Source organism: Muntiacus reevesi, chromosome 13 (assembly GCF_963930625.1).
Source record: "Muntiacus reevesi chromosome 13, mMunRee1.1, whole genome shotgun sequence".
NCBI classification, from domain to species: Eukaryota; Metazoa; Chordata; class Mammalia; order Artiodactyla; family Cervidae; genus Muntiacus; species Muntiacus reevesi.
The window spans coordinates 39,770,832-39,788,976 of NC_089261.1; the positions used below are offsets into that span (position 1 = coordinate 39,770,832).

Consider the following 18,145-nt stretch of genomic DNA (forward strand, 5'->3'; position numbering starts at 1 on the left):
ATTGAAGTCTAATTGAGTTACAATGTTCTGTCAATCACATCTTTCCTTTCTTATGTAGGACTCTGGACGTTCAGCCTAACCGAGTCACAGTTGGTGGTATTAGATCGCTAGAACCAATCCTTCAGAGGAGAGGACACGTAGAAAGTCATGATTTTGTTGGGTGTATAATGGAGTTTGCAGTCAATGGAAGGCCTCTGGAACCCAGCCAAGCTTTGGCAGCACAAGGAATCCTAGATCAGTATGGCAACCTCATTTCTTACTGTTGTAAAGAAAACTGTAAATACCAAACGTGTATGATAATTGAGCATCAAGAGATGAAATTATTGTGCTCAAAGCTCCAAAAATACCAAGTGTTTTATGCTGTTTTGAATTTTAAGTATTTCCTTATAGCTGTGAGTGTGGGAAAATATATGGATGTGTGCATGTATGCATGTGTATACTTTACATAGTTGTGAAAAGTATGAGTTAAGTAAGTAAATCACATAAAAAGGAATCTGGCACATAGTAATATATAAGGGTTAGTAATAATGTGTACAGAATCGATTAGAGATTAAATAGTTTTACATTTAAATATACGATTCCCTTGGTCTGGCTCTAGACTCAAATAAAGGGACAAGGCAGATCCCTGCTCTTGAGGAGTTCTTATTCTCTTTAAATTCCTGATTACTAGACTCTAGTGTAGCCATAATTAATGCCTGGCAATATGTTATATTCCCCTAATTTAGTTACTTTCCCCTTCTTCAGTAGTTATATCATGCCTCTTCTTTACACAAACCTCAGACATTATCTCTTGCATTGTTTTCCCAGCTAATGAATTTGCTTCCTAACTTGCTTAGAAAATTGAGGTGAATTAAGGCAAAATTTCCCAAAGCTCATTTCTCCACGGCTGCCCATGCAGCCTATAGTCCACCCTGTAACCTACTGCTGAATGAATTGCTCCTAATTCTGAAAAGACCAACCCCCCTTTTACACCATAGACTTCATGTCCCCAAACTTTCTTAAAATAGCAATCCAGCTTTCTAAACAGTGTTTTTCTTCTTTCAATTTAGGCTACTATTTCTTCCACTTCATAGTTTTAAAAAACTTTGTTATCCCGTTTTCCATTTTTCTATCTTTGTCAGAGTGACCCATAACTGCTGTGTTGCTAAAATCAATGATCAAGTCTCCTCTTATTGAACTTCAGCAACACTGAGAACAATTCTATTAGTTTGTCCACCAGCACATGGTACACCGTTGGTTTTCTACTCTCATTTTTCTCATCTTAACTTCTTCTGTTTTGTATCTGTATTCATTCTTGAAGTCATTAAAAAATTTTTTAAGTCATTTTATATAGTCCTTGGTTTTACGTACTGTCTCTAAAACTGATAACTCTGAAATGTGTATCTTAAACCTGACCTCTCCTCTGAACTTTACCCTCATATCCGACAGCATACCCAGTATTCAGGGTGTATTTCTAACAAGTCTTTCAAACTTAATTTTAAAACTGAACTTCTGACCTTCCTTCCTGACTCCTCCCAAACCCACTCCTTGTATTTTGTCTCATCTCAGATAATAATAACTCAGTCCATGCACTTGGTCAACCACAATTTCTAGACCACCTTTGACTCCTCTCTTTCTGACAAAATGTGGTATGTCAGTCCACCAGCAAACAGAATGATACTTCAAAAACAGAAGTCATGTCAATCTGCTATATTTAAAATAGATAACCAACAAGGACCTACTGGACAGCATGGGGAATTCTGCTCAACACTCTATGATAATCTAAATGGGAAAAGAATTTGAAAAAGAATAGAAATATGTATATCACTGAATCAGTTTGCTATATACCTGAAACTAACACAACATTGTCAATCAACTCTACTCCAATATAAAACAAACAAAAAAAATTAAAGAAAATTAAAACAGAAATCAGTTCTTACCGTGACTTATAAGACAGACCTCTCCTTTGTCAACCAAAAGGACCTGGAATGTAAAGAGGTGTAAAGGCAGTTTATTTGGGATCTTCAGATTGCAATTTAAGGGTCACAGATTCCAGAGGAACCCAAAGTAATGTCCCACTGGAAAGAAGATGAACAAGCATTTTGTTTGTTTATTTTTTTGTTTAGTAGGAGAAAGAGGGAAATTAATACAGGCTTACACAAGTTGCTTATCAAAACTTTGGACTGGAGGGTAAAATTATTCTACATGTATGATTGAATTCTGGAGCACACCTCATTTGTTACTAGGGGAAAGTGTATTTTCTTTAATGCAGGGAAAGTCTGGTTCTCAGCATTATTCTTTCCTTTTTGCAACTCAGCAACTGTTCAGCAGTTTTAATGGAGTGTTCAGCAAAGGTCCAGCATGGACAGCAAACAGGGTAGTCCTCAGGTCATATCCCAGCCATTTCTGACACAGTTCTTTTCCTATCTTATCCTCCTTACCATTATCTACCTCTTCTCCTTGTTCACATTGCTGCTCTGACTATATTTAGCCATTTGGTGTTCCTCAAACATGCCAAGGACAGTTTCACTTCAGGATTCTCTCACTTGGCTCTTTCCTCTGCCTGGAATGATCTTTGACTAGATATACTTTGCTCTCTCACTTTATTTAGGACTTCATGAAGACAAATCCTTCCTTCAATCTAACCTCTAACCTAGGGATCCAAGAACATCCCCAAAATACTCCCAGTCCTTCTCTGCCTTCATTTTCCCACAGAACTTCCTTCTTTCTAAACATACTACACATTTATCTAAAGTTTTTTATCTGCCTCCCCTACAAGGAAAAAAAAAAAAAAAAGCATTCCATGAACACATGGATTTTTTCCATCATTTTATCTCCATGCTTAGAACCATGTTTGACATGCAGTAGCCATTCAGTAAAGATTAGTTGCTTGAGTCATTTAATGGAGGAGCTGGGTACTCAAAGAAACATGTAGCCCTGAGAGCACATGAATCGAAGTGTTTATTTGGCCAGGAAGTTTTGCTCAATTAAGAATTAATTTAAAGAAGAAATTACCACCTCTTTCTTTGCTGTTGAAGATGTTTTGCTTCATCTTGTCTTTTCTGAATGAGGCAGGGCGTATGTTACAAGGCAACTTTTAGTTTGATTAGATGTTCCAAATATAGTTGCAACCTAAGTTTCAAAGCATTGAGTTCATGAAGACTAAACAGGTTAATAAAAGTTTATATCTAATTTTATCAAATTTCTCCCCCTGCCAGCTTTGTGCTCTATGTGTCTTTATTCTGATTGTATTTTAGATGCCCCAGACTAGAAGGCGCTTGTACTCACAGTCCCTGTCAACACGGTGGCACGTGTACAGATTACTGGTCATGGCAGCAGTGTCATTGCAGGGAAGGACTGACCGGGAAATACTGTGAAAAATGTATGCAAGCTATTTCATCTTCCACTGGAAATTCTAATAACCTTGAAAAGTATAAATATATGCACCTAAATATGTAATTGAATTAAAAGAATTATGTTTTGATACTATTGAAAATATTAAATGGGGAATAATTGGTAAAATACAGTGACAGGTTTTAATTCATGTTCTCAAGCCAAGGAAGAGTGAAATCCTTTTAGAAATACTTACTAAATATGTCCTTAGTTTTCATTTTATAAATGTATCATTTAGTTATTTTTGTTTTACTTATAGGAATGCTTGGAAATGTACAAGACCAGAGCTATATTCAGGTTTTGGTTTAATATTATCCACCTTTATGGGATATTTCTCTGGTGAACATGTTGTGTTTGGTTGAAAAGTAAAAGTACTGAATTGCTGAATACTGAGTTCAAAACATGTAATGGCAATAAAATCTATTATAGTTAAAGGTGATAATTAAATTTTAAATTGCAGTTAATGAAATTGGTTTCAAATATTACTTTTAAAATTCTTTTATTAGTTGTTTCTAAATCCTAATATTATTAATAAGATATTAATGACATTCAAGAGTTCATTAGAGAATGGCATTCTCTAATTTCAGGTTGTATATGAACAACTCTAATGGAATCTTTTTAATAGAATTGCTTTGTTGTCAGATAAGTGGTTACTACCTAAATCATTGCACCTACCTGACCACTTTTCAAGTAGTCATTTGATTCTGCTATGAGAATGAATAGAAATTTATGATTAAGTATAAGTGAAGTGAAGTGAAATCGCTCAGTCGTGTCCGACTCTCTGCGACCCCATGGACTGTAGCCTACCAGGCTCCTCTGTCCATTGGGTTCTCCAGGCAAGAATACTGGAGTGGGTTGCCATTTCCTTCTCTAGGGGATCTCCTCAACCCAGGGATCAAACCCAGGTCTCCTGCATTGCAGGCAGACACTTTACCCTCTGAACCACCAGGGAAGCCCATGATTAAGTATTTACTATAATCAAAAAGATCTCAGCAGAGGTATGATTGTGTTTATTTAGGATAAAATCAAAACACAGAAAAAGTGCATTTTCACATGATTTTTTTAAAGTAATGAGTATTTAGTAAGTAGTAATCTAATTATATTTGGAAAATAAAATGCCACTCACGTGAGAAAAGCCTGTGGTTCTTTTTAAAAAATTGAGGTATAATTCATACTACATAGTTTACCTTCTTAAAATGTACCATTCACTGTTGAAATCTTTTTGAGCTCATTTCTTCATGTTCTTTAAATCTGTTAGCTATAACACACTTACGTACTTCAGAAGTGTGAACATTTATTAGATTATAAATATAATATATATGATAATTATACATGGTCACAAATTAAATCTATGTAATTATTAGTACTAATAAAGTTAGTTGCAAATATGAATGTTTGTACCCTTCTTTGTTCAAATTTTCCAAGTTAGAGACTTTAAAGATTACTCATTTTAGAAATACACTGAAACTTATAATTAAAATTTTCAACTGTACATTTTTAAAATGTAGCTATCTCTCCAGGTATTCATAATGTATATAGCATGTATCAAATATTTTAATGAATATTTTGCAAATGAATAAGTGTCACAAAATGTTTTACATTTCTTGGTTCCAACATAGATTTAAGCATTTGAAATCAACTCACACAATAATTCTCAAGTGGCAGTAAATTTTTCAGAGGAGGATTAGGGGACACTGATTCCAAATCCTTAATAATTTCAGTGTTCTTTTTTATAAATTTTTGTCACCAAAGAAACTCTAAGAAATGCCTGTTGGATGCATTCATGTTTATCTTTCTTTGTTGTCTTTCAGCTATTACCCCGGACACAGCCTTATCATTAGAAGGCAAAGGGCGCCTGGACTACCACATGAGTCAGAATGAGAAGCGGGAATATTTGTTGAGGCAGAGCATCCGAGGTGCCATGTTGGAGCCTTTTGGTGTGAACAGTCTGGAAGTAAAATTCAGGACAAGAAGCGAGAATGGCATTTTAATCCATATCCAAGAAAGCAGCAATTACACTACTGTGAAGGTAAGATAAAAGCTAATGGTGACTTCATTTGATTACACCGCCTGCTGTGTCATGGTTTAAATCACTTCTCCCATAATTTCTATCCTTTTCTTTACAGCCCATTAGAGTTCCGACCAATGCTGGGCACTATTCCAATATCATCTATCTTAACTATTCCTCAGGCATTGGCCAGAGTAACAAAGATCTGAATGGTTTGGTTTCTAAACACTTTTGTTTAGAATAGAGTCCACTGCTGGGTAGGCCAGCAAAGAAAAAATTTGTTGCAATCTACTTTGCCAGACAAAAAAATTCATATTGTTTTTAACCCTACTTTAAAACAAAGTAAAACCAAAAGATATGTCTTTGAAATGGAAAAAATACTTTTTTTCCAAGAATTATTCCAAACACTTATATGTATATATTAATTGGCAGGACAAGAATAAAAATTTTTTTTGAAATTTTCTGCCTTTGTTCTGGAACATATTTATATTTGATTCACTATCCATGTAATGCCTGTGAAATTAAATATCTTTGGAATTTATTGTGAGTAAAATTTCAGTTAGCTTCTCCAAATAATTTCTAAATAAATATTTCTGCAACATTATATTTCATGTTGATTTATCATTAGGCTTTTTACACATATTTTTTTCTCCTCAGCTATAAATGAGTTATATATATATATTCAGTATATTATAAGTCTGCTCATAATTTTTATATTACCAGCAGAATTATTAGGATTTATATTAATAAATTCTTAAGAAAACAAACCCATATTTCCTGAATTATTTCCACTTATATATCAATATTTTGAAAATTACTAAAAGCTTAGTTTATAAAAGAAAGAAGCAATATACTTAGAAAATTAGTAGGTTTAATTCACATACAATGCTAAAAATAAAAACAGACATTCACCTCTAAACTTCAGCCTCTTTATTCTCAAGATTTCTCTCCATCCAAGAGAACTCTGGTTGGTACGCAGCCTCTTATTTAGTCGCTAAGTCATATCTGACTATTTTGCAACCCCATGGACTGTAGGCCACCAGGCTCCTCTGTCCATGGGATTTTCCAGGCAAGAATTCTGGAGTGGGTTGTCATTTCCTTCTCCGGGGGATCTTCCCGAGCTAGGGATTGAAACCGGTGTGTCCTGCATTGTCAGGCACATTTTTTTTTTACTGCCACCAGGGAAGTCTGTATATACCTTTAAATATTTAGTACAAAAAGAAATGTTTCTAAGAGTCTCATAATCTCCCTGGTCTAGCCATTCCCAACTGGGGGTGATTTTGATTTGGCAAAGCTGGAAACATTTTTTATTGTCATGGTTGTTGGGGGCAGGAGAGAGGGGCGCAACTACGGGCATCTAGTGGTTGGAAGTCAAATATGCTGCTAAATATCCTTCAGCACACAGCACAATACCCTGTAACAAAGAACCATCCAGTCTGAATGTCGGTGCTGCTGAGACTCAGAAACTCTGCCCAAATCCAGTTGGAGAATAACTTGAAGTTATAATTTTACCTCCATTATTGAAACAAAGAGCCCAGTTCCAGAAGTAATAGAGTAACTGCAAAACAAAACACCTAAGTCATTGTTTAACATTATTTGGTGCTCATAGTTTTCATTGAAAAGTGTATCGAAGTAAAGAAAGCAGGAGACCGGCATATTCTTACAAGAAATGTTTTTATATGCATGGAGAGGCTTTGACATTGAGGTCTGTGCATTATCTGTTCAACTTCTTCCAAGTCCTCGTGCCATTTAAATGACATATGAAATATTTCTGTATGTTATCTCTTTAAGCCAAGAGATACAAAAACAATGTGCTTGGAGAAATCAGAGACAGAATATTTTCCTTCCTCAAGGAAGAAGCTGAATGTCAGGATCCGTTTTTTGCCACCATAAAAATCTTGCATTTCCAACAGAACAGCAGCATGTAGCCTCTCCAGATTTTGTTACATTGGTAGCAAGCATTGGAGATTTCTTTTCTTCCTGAAGGGAAATTGAATCAAAATGATGACTAATGCAGGCCATTCACATTTCCTTTGTATGAAAATTTTGAAAGGTAGCTTTTCAGAGATTAAGGGGTTTGGCAGGTAGAGTAAATAGATTAAAAAAAAAAACCAAAAAACAGTGATTAAAGAGAACTGAACAGACAGGAAGAGAGTAACTGTTGTAAGCAGGCAAGTTACTTGGATGACAGGAATACGATCTGCTTATCCGGGAGAGGAAACTAGTTAGAATGTACTGTTACTTATCAATTAGCTTATCAGTGATCACGGGTCCTGGTTTTCTTCTTTCTTTTTTGGCTCAGTTTCTGACAGTTGCTTTCTATCTCTCTTTCTTTCTTTATTCAGATTAAAAAAATAAAAAAGAAAGAAAGAAACTAAGGAGAGAAAAATTCAGAGAGAAAAACAAAAGAAAAGCATTCTTATGTATCATGGGTTTTACACTGTATTTACAGTGTTTCACATAGCTCTCTTCTTTCCCCTCACTTGGTTTATCTCCTTATTTGGAAATGCAATAATGCAAGGCGATGGACTTTGTATCTAGTCCAAATCATTCTGGTTTTGGTATATAGTTGGTTTGTTTTTGTTTTGAAGTAAGGCCAGGTATGTTGTACAGACTTGGGATGATTCCAAGCTCTTTAGAGTCAAAAATAAATAAATAAATGAGCAAGTCAATCTATGAATAAATAAAACCAAGCAAAAAATGTACATGATATTTTGACAACTAGGGTGTATAAAAGAGTTAGGTAGAGTATTATTGGGGAGAGGTAGAATATGAAGACTGTTGTAATGGAAACATAGATTCTTTTTCATCCTACTCTACACACAGTCTGTTCCATGGACTTTTTCATCAGAAATTGGTCAAATGAAAGTATGACAGGGTGTGATCAATTAGGAGAGAAACATGAAACTTTGGAGAAGTCTTTTCAGAAAGCTTCTTTCCAAAAAGGACCCTGGCTAGAACCTAAGATGAATTAGTATAATTCCTGTGTGTTTCATGAGATTTTGTCCATTTGATGACATTACTGTCATTTAACCACAATTTTCTTTTTATTTTTGTCCTGGGTTCAGTACTGGAATATATTATTATCTGGATAAACAGCTTTAATAGAATATTGCATTATGAATAACGTATGTAAATGTGTTAGGCATATTTTCCACAAAGTAAAAATGAATTCATTTTTAGTTCTACCAGATGTGTTTGTTGCATGTAGAAATAGCAGTTGATCTGAGTGACAAAATAAATGGATCCATCCTTTCATTCCCGTCATTTGATGCTCAGTGCCACTTTATCCTCTGGCAGTAGTGTCGGGATTATGCTCTTTTCATTCTGCTTATAAACTATTTCATTTTCCAAGTGTCTACTTAGAAAACTGGAGACCTGCGAGCTGGAAACTGGAGTAAGAGCTTCCTGTTACCCGATGTTCTAGTGGGCAAAGTAAAAGAAACCAAATATCCCTTAGATAAATATTAAAAGACAGCCAAAATAAAGACTTGCCAAGACACCTCATTATTAAGAACTCACCCTTTATTCATCATACTTGTCATCTCAATAAATGATATAAATAATAAGCATGATTTTTTTTAAAAAAAATAAAATTCCACTGTGTGATAGATGACAGGTAAAACAATGTATTTATGTTTTTACTTTTCCAACTAAGCTTCATTTTTAATTAAGCACTGATTTTTCTTTTTGGATATAGTTTTAATATTTTTTGATAGCTGTGGGCCATTTACTAAAAAAGTTTTTTAACTTGCAATTGTCATTAAAATATAAGTAATCATAAAAAGGTGTGATTTATCTATCCTAAGGGGAGTATTCATTCACCCTATTACTATCTCGCTTGTGTTCTGAAAAATGAATATGTACATCTTGAAAAACTAGTTATAAATATAATAATACCTTGAAAACTATTAAATGTGAACCTATTAAATGTGAAGGTATATGTTACTTAAAATTGTAAAGGCAATATAAGTAAATATATTCTCACACAAGCAGACTCCTCAAGTATTCCCTCTGCTTTAAGTTGCTCAGTGTCTTAGTTTCTTTATACTTCTGCTTTTGTTCAAGCATACCATAGTTTAATTCTACATTATTTTTAATGTGTTTTACAGATTAAGAATGGCAAAGTACATTTTACATCGGATGCTGGAATTGCGGGCAAAGTGGAGAGAAATATTCCTGAAGTCTATGTCGCTGATGGCCACTGGCATACTTTCCTAATTGGGAAAAATGGAACAGCCACAGTGTTGTCCGTTGACAGAATTCATAACAGAGACATCATTCACCCTACTCAGGATTTTGGTGGCCTGGACGTGCTCACTATATCTCTTGGAGGAATTCCTCCCAATCAAGCTCATCGAGATGCTCAAACAGGTAAATGCTTGCGCTGAGTGGAGGCACAAAAGAAAGGTAAAATTGTTCCTATAAAAGTAGCTAGATGCCTGAGAACATCCTTTAGGAATATTCCCTGGAGAAGGGAATGAAAACCCACTCCAGCATTCTCGCCTGGAGAATTCCATGGACAGAGGAACCTGGCGGGCTACAGTCCATGGGGTTGCAAAGAGTCGGATACGACTGAATGACTGATACGTTCACTTTTACTTTTCAAGACCATCATAAATATCTTTAGAAGGTTAGTAATAAATTATTGGCCATCACTTTCTTTAGCCATTTTCTACCAAGTTCATAATTCAGTCCAGGCTGTTTTGATCCTTTCCTTGTGCACTAAACATTTATTTGTACATTCATTCATTTACTCATCCATTTGTGCATTCACACAACAGATATTTACAGAGCCCTGTAGGTACTTGGCATGAACTACAATGGTGGACTCTTTCCATAGAATGCATGGTCCTATAAGGGAGACAAACATCGATGAAATCATTACACAAGGAAATATATTATTTTAACCTATGATAAATGATGTAAGGAAGAACATAGAATTCTAAGAGATTGCCAAAAATGGAGAAAGGGAGACTTCTCTGGAAACTGACATGAAAATGAGGATGGGAGGGAATGAAAAGTTAATTTATACTGATGAGAATGAAAGGGGGAAAAATAGATTGTCAGGATCATAGAACCCACAACAATGAGGGCTGATATCGCAAATCAAAGATGAAGTTGGAGAATGACAGGTCTTCTAGACCATATGGCAATCTTGATCTCATTCTTGGAACAGTGAGAAGTTAATCACAGGAGTACCAAAATTACTGAAAAATACCTGAAAATTAATCATAGGAGTATCAAAATTAGATATTCAGTGATATTAAAGATCCTTTGGGCTACACTCTGAAAAGTGCATGGGAACAGGACAAGAGGGGACTTGCATAAATTAGCTGGAAGATACTGCAATGATCTAGCCACTGTATTTTGTGAGGATTGACTATGTGGTGGCAGGAGATTTAAAAGAAGGGGATAAGGAATAATATCAGGAATGAAAGTCAAATAAAATGTTAATGATTTTGATAAAATTCAGAGAGGTTTTTGACCTTCCAACTAGAAGAAGACTAGTGCCACCACAAGAGAAAACTGCAAAATGGTGCAAAAATAAGCACATCTATGGGGAACATCAAGATTTTGGTTTGGGGTTCTCTGAGTTTGGAGCACCTTTGAGAAAGGCCTTTGGGTAGATGGTCTGGAAATCCAGAGTAGACCAGTTGGAGATACATCTTTAGGAGTTACTAGTGTCAAGCAGGTAACTGAAGCACTGGGCATGGATGTGATAACCAAATGTGAGGGTGTGAACTGAAAAGAAAGCCTAAGGCCTTACCTTGAGTAACTCTGAGTCAGTGGTTGTTTAGAAGAAAATGAGACTTTAAAGGGGACTAATTCATAGAAATAAAACCAGGAGTGTAGGGACAAAAGCAGATGTCCCAGGAGCTTATGGAAATGGGATGGAAGTGACACCAGGGTGGAATGATGCATCAAATAAAAGGAAAATTGAAAAAATGCATGACAGAGTAATGTAGTCAAAGCATAAAAGTTAAAGCCTACATCTTAATTAGTTCTTACATATTTAACTTGTTTTAGAATATGGACGCTAATTCACTTGAATGTTGTAAGAAAATAAGCCAATGTAAATCACACCCTTTTGTTAGTGGCAAGATATATATAGCACACAAATATTTGTCTAATAAAGTCTTTCTTAAACTTTTTTTAAAAAAATCACCATCCCCTAAAGAGCTGTTTTAGACCTTGTTTTCTGATCCCTGCCATCACTACTGTATGAAATGTTAATGCTACAGGTATATTCTATACCGCCCTTTGGAAGCCCACAAGTCCTGGTAATGGCTAAGATTTTTCTTTTGTTCCTCAAGAACTCATGCTCAGCTCCTTGGGAGCAATATCACCTCCATTAAAACCGCGAGAGCTAATGATTGAAGTTATTGGCCTATTTTGGTTTTTTTAAAGTATTTTTAAATTAAAATTTATTTTTATGTAATTCTTTGTCTATAAACTATAAAAATAAAATCAATAGATGACTGAATGAAAGGAGTGATAAAATGAAAACTCAGCCTGTTCGAGCCCTTCGTAAATCTTCAGAAAGAGCAGGATCCCATCAATCTACTCCACCTTTTGTTCATGGCAGTCTTACACATCTTGCTAACTTACATTGTAACAGGCTCAGATTTATTGCCTTACAGTTGGAGGATGGCTATAAGGTTGTGGTTTCTCAACTCTCATGATGTGATGGCAAAGCTTCCCTTTGCCAGATGAATGGAGCCTTTTCAGCGTTTGGTTTCCCTACAACATGTTACAGCTCCTTCTTGCCCCTGCAGGGTTTGATGGCTGCATCGCTTCGATGCTGTACGGTGGAGAGAGCCTTCCCTTCAGTGGCAAACACAGCCTGGCCTCCATTTCTAAGACGGATCCCTCTGTGAAGATTGGCTGCCGCGGCCCGAACATCTGTGCCAGCAACCCGTGCTGGGGAGACCTGCTTTGCGTCAACCAGTGGTTGGCGTACAAGTGCGTGCCCCCCGGGGACTGCGCCTCCCACCCGTGCCAGAACGGCGGCAGCTGCGAGCCAGGCCTGCACTCCGGCTTCACCTGCGGCTGCCCGGAGTCGCACACAGGGCGGACGTGCGAGATGGTGGTGGCCTGTCTCGGCGTCTCCTGTCCTCCGGGGAGGGTGTGCAAGGCTGGGAGCCCCGGAGGCCACGTCTGTGTCCTGAGCTCGGGCCCCGAGGAGATCTCCCTGCCCCTGTGGGCTGTGCCCGCCATCGTGGGCAGCTGCGCCACCGTCCTGGCGCTTCTGGTCTTGAGCCTGATCCTGTGTAATCAGTGCAGGGGCAAGAAGGCCAACAGTCCCAAAGAGGAGAAGAAGCCGAAGGAGAAGAAGAAAAAGGGGAGTGAGAATGTTGCTTTCGATGACCCAGACAACATCCCTCCCTATGGGGAGGACATGACCGTGAGAAAACAGCCCGAAGGGAACCCGAAGCCAGACATCATTGAGAGGGAAAACCCCTACCTCATCTACGATGAGACCGATCTTCCCCACAACTCAGAAACCATCCCCAGTGCCCCACTGGCTTCCCCCGAGCAGGAAATAGAGCATTACGACATAGACAACGCCAGCAGCATCGCCCCTTCGGACGCCGACATCATCCAACACTACAAGCAGTTCCGGAGCCACACCCCCAAATTTTCCATCCAGAGGCACAGCCCACTGGGCTTCGCCAGGCAGTCCCCCATGCCCCTGGGGGCCAGCAGCTTGACCTACCAGCCTGCCTACAGTCAAGGTCTGAGATCCAGCTCCCTTAGTCACTCGGCTTGCCCGACTCCCAACCCTCTGTCCCGACACAGCCCAGCCCCTTTCTCCAAGTCCTCCACTTTCTACAGGAACAGCCCAGCGAGGGAACTGCATCTCCCCATGAGGGAGGGAAACACTTTGGAGATGCATGGTGACGCGTGCCAGCCCGGCATCTTCAACTACGCCACGAGGCTGGGCAGGAGAGGCAAGAGTCCTCAGGCCGTGGCGCCGCATGGCTCTAGGCCGGGGAGTCGCCTGAAGCAGCCCACTGGGCAGGTGCCCCTGGAATCTTCCCCACCAGTAGGGCTCTCCATTGAAGAGGTGGAGAGGCTCAACACGCCTCGGCCCAGAAACCCAAGTATCTGCAGTGCAGATCACGGGAGGTCTTCTTCGGAAGAGGACTGCAGAAGGCCCCTGTCCAGAACGCGGAATCCAGCGGATGGCATCCCGGCTCCAGAATCTTCTTCTGATAGTGACTCGCACGAGTCTTTCACTTGCTCAGAAATGGAGTATGACAGGGAAAAGCCCATGGTATATACTTCCAGGATGCCCAAATTATCTCAAGTCAACGAATCGGATGCAGATGATGAGGATAATTATGGAGCCAGACTGAAGCCTAGAAGGTACCACGGCCGCAGGGCTGAGGGGGGGCCCGTGGGCACCCAGGCAGCCACACCGGGGGTTGCTGACAACACACTGCCCTTGAAGCTCGGGCAGCAAGCAGGGAATTTCAACTGGGACAACCTTTTGAACTGGGGCCCTGGTTTCGGCCATTATGTAGATGTTTTTAAAGATCTGGCATCTCTTCCAGAAAAGGCAGCAGCTAATGAAGAAGGCAAAGGTGGCACAACTAAGCCAGCCCCCAAAGATGGGGAGGCAGAACAGTATGTGTGAACTCTGTGTACTGGCATTACAAAAAATATATTAAAAAAAAAAAAAAAACAAGAAACAGACCATGGTAAGGTTGCCCACTAAGGTGGGTCACGTTTGCAAAAGAGGCCAGTAGGAACTGGTTGTTGGAGGGAAAGTTAAAAATAATAACCACAATGCTGCTGAAACAGACTCAACACAACTCTTTTAATTTAAATACGCTTGGTTAAATTTCTTTTCCTGCATGCATCGTATTTTGTAACTAGTTACGTGGCATGCAGCATTTGGAAAGATTTTTTTGTTTTTTTTCGTTATTTACCAGTGTTTGATTTGTGACTTTTGAAATGAATACGGTTGCTGAAATGAACTCGTGCTTTCACCGTGGGGTATGTGTATTGTTTCCATTGTATTATTATTGTTATGTTTTGCATTGCAAGATCCTTGAGGTTTAACCCATCTTTGTAAAGTGTAGAAAGAGCCCCCCTCTCCTGAAATGAAAGACTAGTATTAACACTTGTCAGAATTATAGATTCCGCATTCAGTGTTGCTCTGAAATGTCTGAATAATTGAATGTTTTTCATGACAGTGGGTACTAAAATTAAGTCATTTTGTTCAGCACTTTAGGATTTTATTTTTTACAAAGTTTTGTTAAAAATTCTGAAACGTTTTTGTAAACAGTTTTGGTCTTCTGACTTTCATCAGGCTTCCACTTGGAACAAAATGATTGCATGCTGTCACCAGGATACTGCCGCTCTCCTGTAAGGAATGAGGTCCTAGCAGCACTTCTCAGAGACATTTTTTAAAGTTATTTATTGAAAAATATTCTATTGCTTTTAAAATTTTAAAGAATTGACCTAAAGAAAGTCTATGATTGGACTTAGTTTTCAACCATTTAACATTTATCCCAAGTACCCAGTTTTTATAATTTATATAAAGTCAAATTTCAACATGTCTTACTTTCTGTCATTTTGTAGATCCTTTTTTTTTTTTATACCATGTAAAAACTTTCCTTTTTTTACACCGAAGCTGTGTTTTTGATACTGATATTTTCCTATGCTGAATATTTTTCTTACTTTCAGGGAAGGTAAGAAAATACTTTTTTTACATTTGTTACTTATGTAACGTTCATATTTTTCACAGTTTGATATTTGTAACATACTGTATGCTTTCTACTTTTAAATGCCAACAATAGAATTAAAATATTTATTTAAAATACTTTGCATTCATAGAGTAATTTTAATTTTTCATTTTCCCAGACTCTTTCCATGCCCAATTGAGAAAAGTCTTCACTTGTCAATAGGGTATGGCAAGTTGAATGATATATGGGCAACATCATTTTCTTGTAAAAAACATGAATATGGATGATTGCCAGAACAGATATTTTAAGGTTGCTTTAGTGCATTCCTACCTGTCAGAGTTCTTGGACTTCCCTAGAGCATAATGAGTCTAGACTACGTTGGGTCTTAGGGGACTGACTTTGTTATGAACCTGGTTTAAGCATTCTGGCAATAAATGCTTGGAAGTTCCCAGTAGAGCATGTTCACTAAAGGCCAGCTTTCAACCAGGCTTACAATAATAGGAGAGGCAATGAATAAAAGCTAATTATGGAAAAATGTCTGGGTCTCATTTTCTCCAAGGATTCAACTCCAAATTTTCTATACCCAGTGGTGGTTAGGAAGAATAACAGTGAAAACTCTGCTTATGCATACCTGTCTTTAATTTATTGATCACTCCGCTCCATAAATTCTAAACAAATTTTACATGCTATCTTAGCCAAGACAAACCCCTATTTTCACATAGTCACCCAAGAGTGAAACAATCCAGGTGAAGAGACTAGCCCAGAACAAACCCACGGGTGTATAAATAGCTGTATCTGAAGTAACAGGACTTCTGCAAATTATGTCACAACCTCAGAACTTTTTATAATTAAATACCTGTCCCATACCTAATATTTACTGAGAATATTATCTTCTCCCACTGGCTGTCTCTTACTGAATAGAAGTTTTAACAATCTGTAAAAGTTTTTAGTATATAAAATATGGAAAAACCTTTAGTAAATAACATATTTTAATAATAACAACAGATTGAGATATGTACCAGAATTATTTTGTTTTTTAATAATGTTGAGATGATTAGTTTTGCTTCAAGTAGAGAATAAAATGTGGGTATAACCTAAATTATAATATTCATGTAACATGATTTAAGGACTGAGTGTAAGATGTTAATCTAATTTGGGGCAATTTTTTGTCACCTGGGTTGAGCCAACATGTTTTAGTATTTGCCTATGAATTTTAGTATTATGAATTTATGCACGAAATATGGGAACATGTTGATTGCTTTGCATAACTCAAAACAGAATACATTTTTTTTCCCCAAGAAGCTCTGAAGCATCTCAATGTCCTCAAGGATATAAACTCTATAATTGAGAACAGAGCAAAAAGTAAAATGATAAACATGATTATAGCTGAGAGTTAAGGGTGAGGAATCTTTTGCCAAGATTCTGTATTCTAATTCTCCAAGAATTCTTTGTGAGATAGAGAATTACTATTCCCTTGATTAATCAATCCCAGTTTCTGCGTAAAACAGGATTTGTATCGGAAAATTTCTAGTCTTTCATCCTTCTTTAAATGTTTTCCATTGAAGCAAGGACAATACTTACACTGTATTATAAAACAAATCAGAAATGTATGGAATGAAATTTTCACTCGAATGAATACTTACTGAAATAATGAAGCGACATAACATTATTCTAGTGAAATGGGATTGAAGACAAATTGACAGGGTAACATGCATGCGTGCTAAGTTGCTTCAGTCATGTCTGACTCTTTGCAACCCCATGGACTGTAGCCCACCAGGCTCCTCTGTCCATGGGATTCTCCAGGCAAGAATACTGGAGTGGGTTGCCATGCCCTCCTCCAGGGGATCTTCCTGACCCAGGGATCGAACTCACATCTCTTATTGTCTCCTGCTTTGGCAGGTAGATTCTTTACCTCTAGTGCCATCTGGAAAGCCCTGTCAAGGTAACAGTCCTCACAAATTAATCATTAGTGGTGACCTGCTTCACAATAAATCCACACCTTCAGAATGTTAATCCAGCTCCGCAAGGGTATATTGGATTGCCTGGAAAACAGTCACTCTCTGGGGCTCTTCCTGCATGTCTATTGTAGAGAAAACATTGCTTTCTTTCAGGTGCAAACAGAAAATACCTTAGTGAGCTTGTGGCCAGGAAAGGGAGCTTGGGGTTACTCAGCCACAAGCTTAGATTGGTGACGCTGTGTAGGACTCTAGTCACTCAGCTCTTAAGGAGGACATTGCTATTACTGTCAGGGCCGTTTCCAAAATTCCCTAAGTTAGCTGATTTCAGTGATCACTTGTTCAGATACGTTCAAGACATTTAAGGAAAACAGCACCAGAAGGGACTGGAACACAACTTCTGCCTCCCATGTTGCTCTTAAAATCTTTACCCACGTGAAGGGTGATGAGATTAACTGACTTAAACTATCGAAAGCTATGGTCTTTATAAATATTTTATTTATAAGAAAAAGCAAACTATATCACCCTGTGACTTTATTACTTCCAGAAAACCCATCTAAGACATCACTCTGTTCATGCAAATGCTTTTTTATTTACTTGAATTCAGCATTATGATAAAATTAATGTGTAAAATGTGAAAATGGTTCCTAAATTTTGAATCAATAATTCAGCAATGCACTTTTCCTTTTTCCATTATTTTATGTCATAGATTCAATTTGAAAAGGACTAACATTCCATGATGACTAAATTTACATTCCCCTTAGGAAAAATAAGCCTAGAAATGAAATGTCTTTTGGCATACATTTATTAGAGCTTTCAGTGTGAAATAAAATATTAAAGTCTATGATTAATCTAGTATGTATTCCTTAAAGATATTTTGGGTGTAATGTCACATCATTAGTAATTTATATGGTTACCACTACTGAGCCATCCAGCAGTTTTAATAGTTTATCAGTCCAAGAGTTATAGATCAGTATTATACATTAATTCAGTATTTTCATTTATTATTAATAAGGTGAAAGGCACTAGGCTCTAATAAATTTTGGTGCTTACAATTTTCATACATACAGATGAATATCAGTGATTCAATTCTAACATCTATGATAATCACT

At 37.5% G+C, this 18,145-nt stretch overlaps 1 protein-coding gene across 1 annotated transcript in view; it reads left to right on the forward strand.

Annotated features, from left to right (window-relative positions):
* Nucleotides 1-14,079, forward strand: part of FAT4 (FAT atypical cadherin 4) — a 174,135-nt gene extending 160,056 nt beyond the window's left edge. The window contains exons 13-17 of the mRNA XM_065904930.1: nucleotides 59-238; nucleotides 3,237-3,361; nucleotides 5,184-5,401; nucleotides 9,493-9,754; nucleotides 12,160-14,079. Coding sequence (XP_065761002.1) covers nucleotides 59-238; nucleotides 3,237-3,361; nucleotides 5,184-5,401; nucleotides 9,493-9,754; nucleotides 12,160-14,024 — 2,650 coding nt within the window. The 3' untranslated portion in view covers nucleotides 14,025-14,079. The remainder of the gene's footprint in view (nucleotides 1-58; nucleotides 239-3,236; nucleotides 3,362-5,183; nucleotides 5,402-9,492; nucleotides 9,755-12,159) is intronic.
* Nucleotides 14,080-18,145: the final 4,066 nt, after the last annotated feature.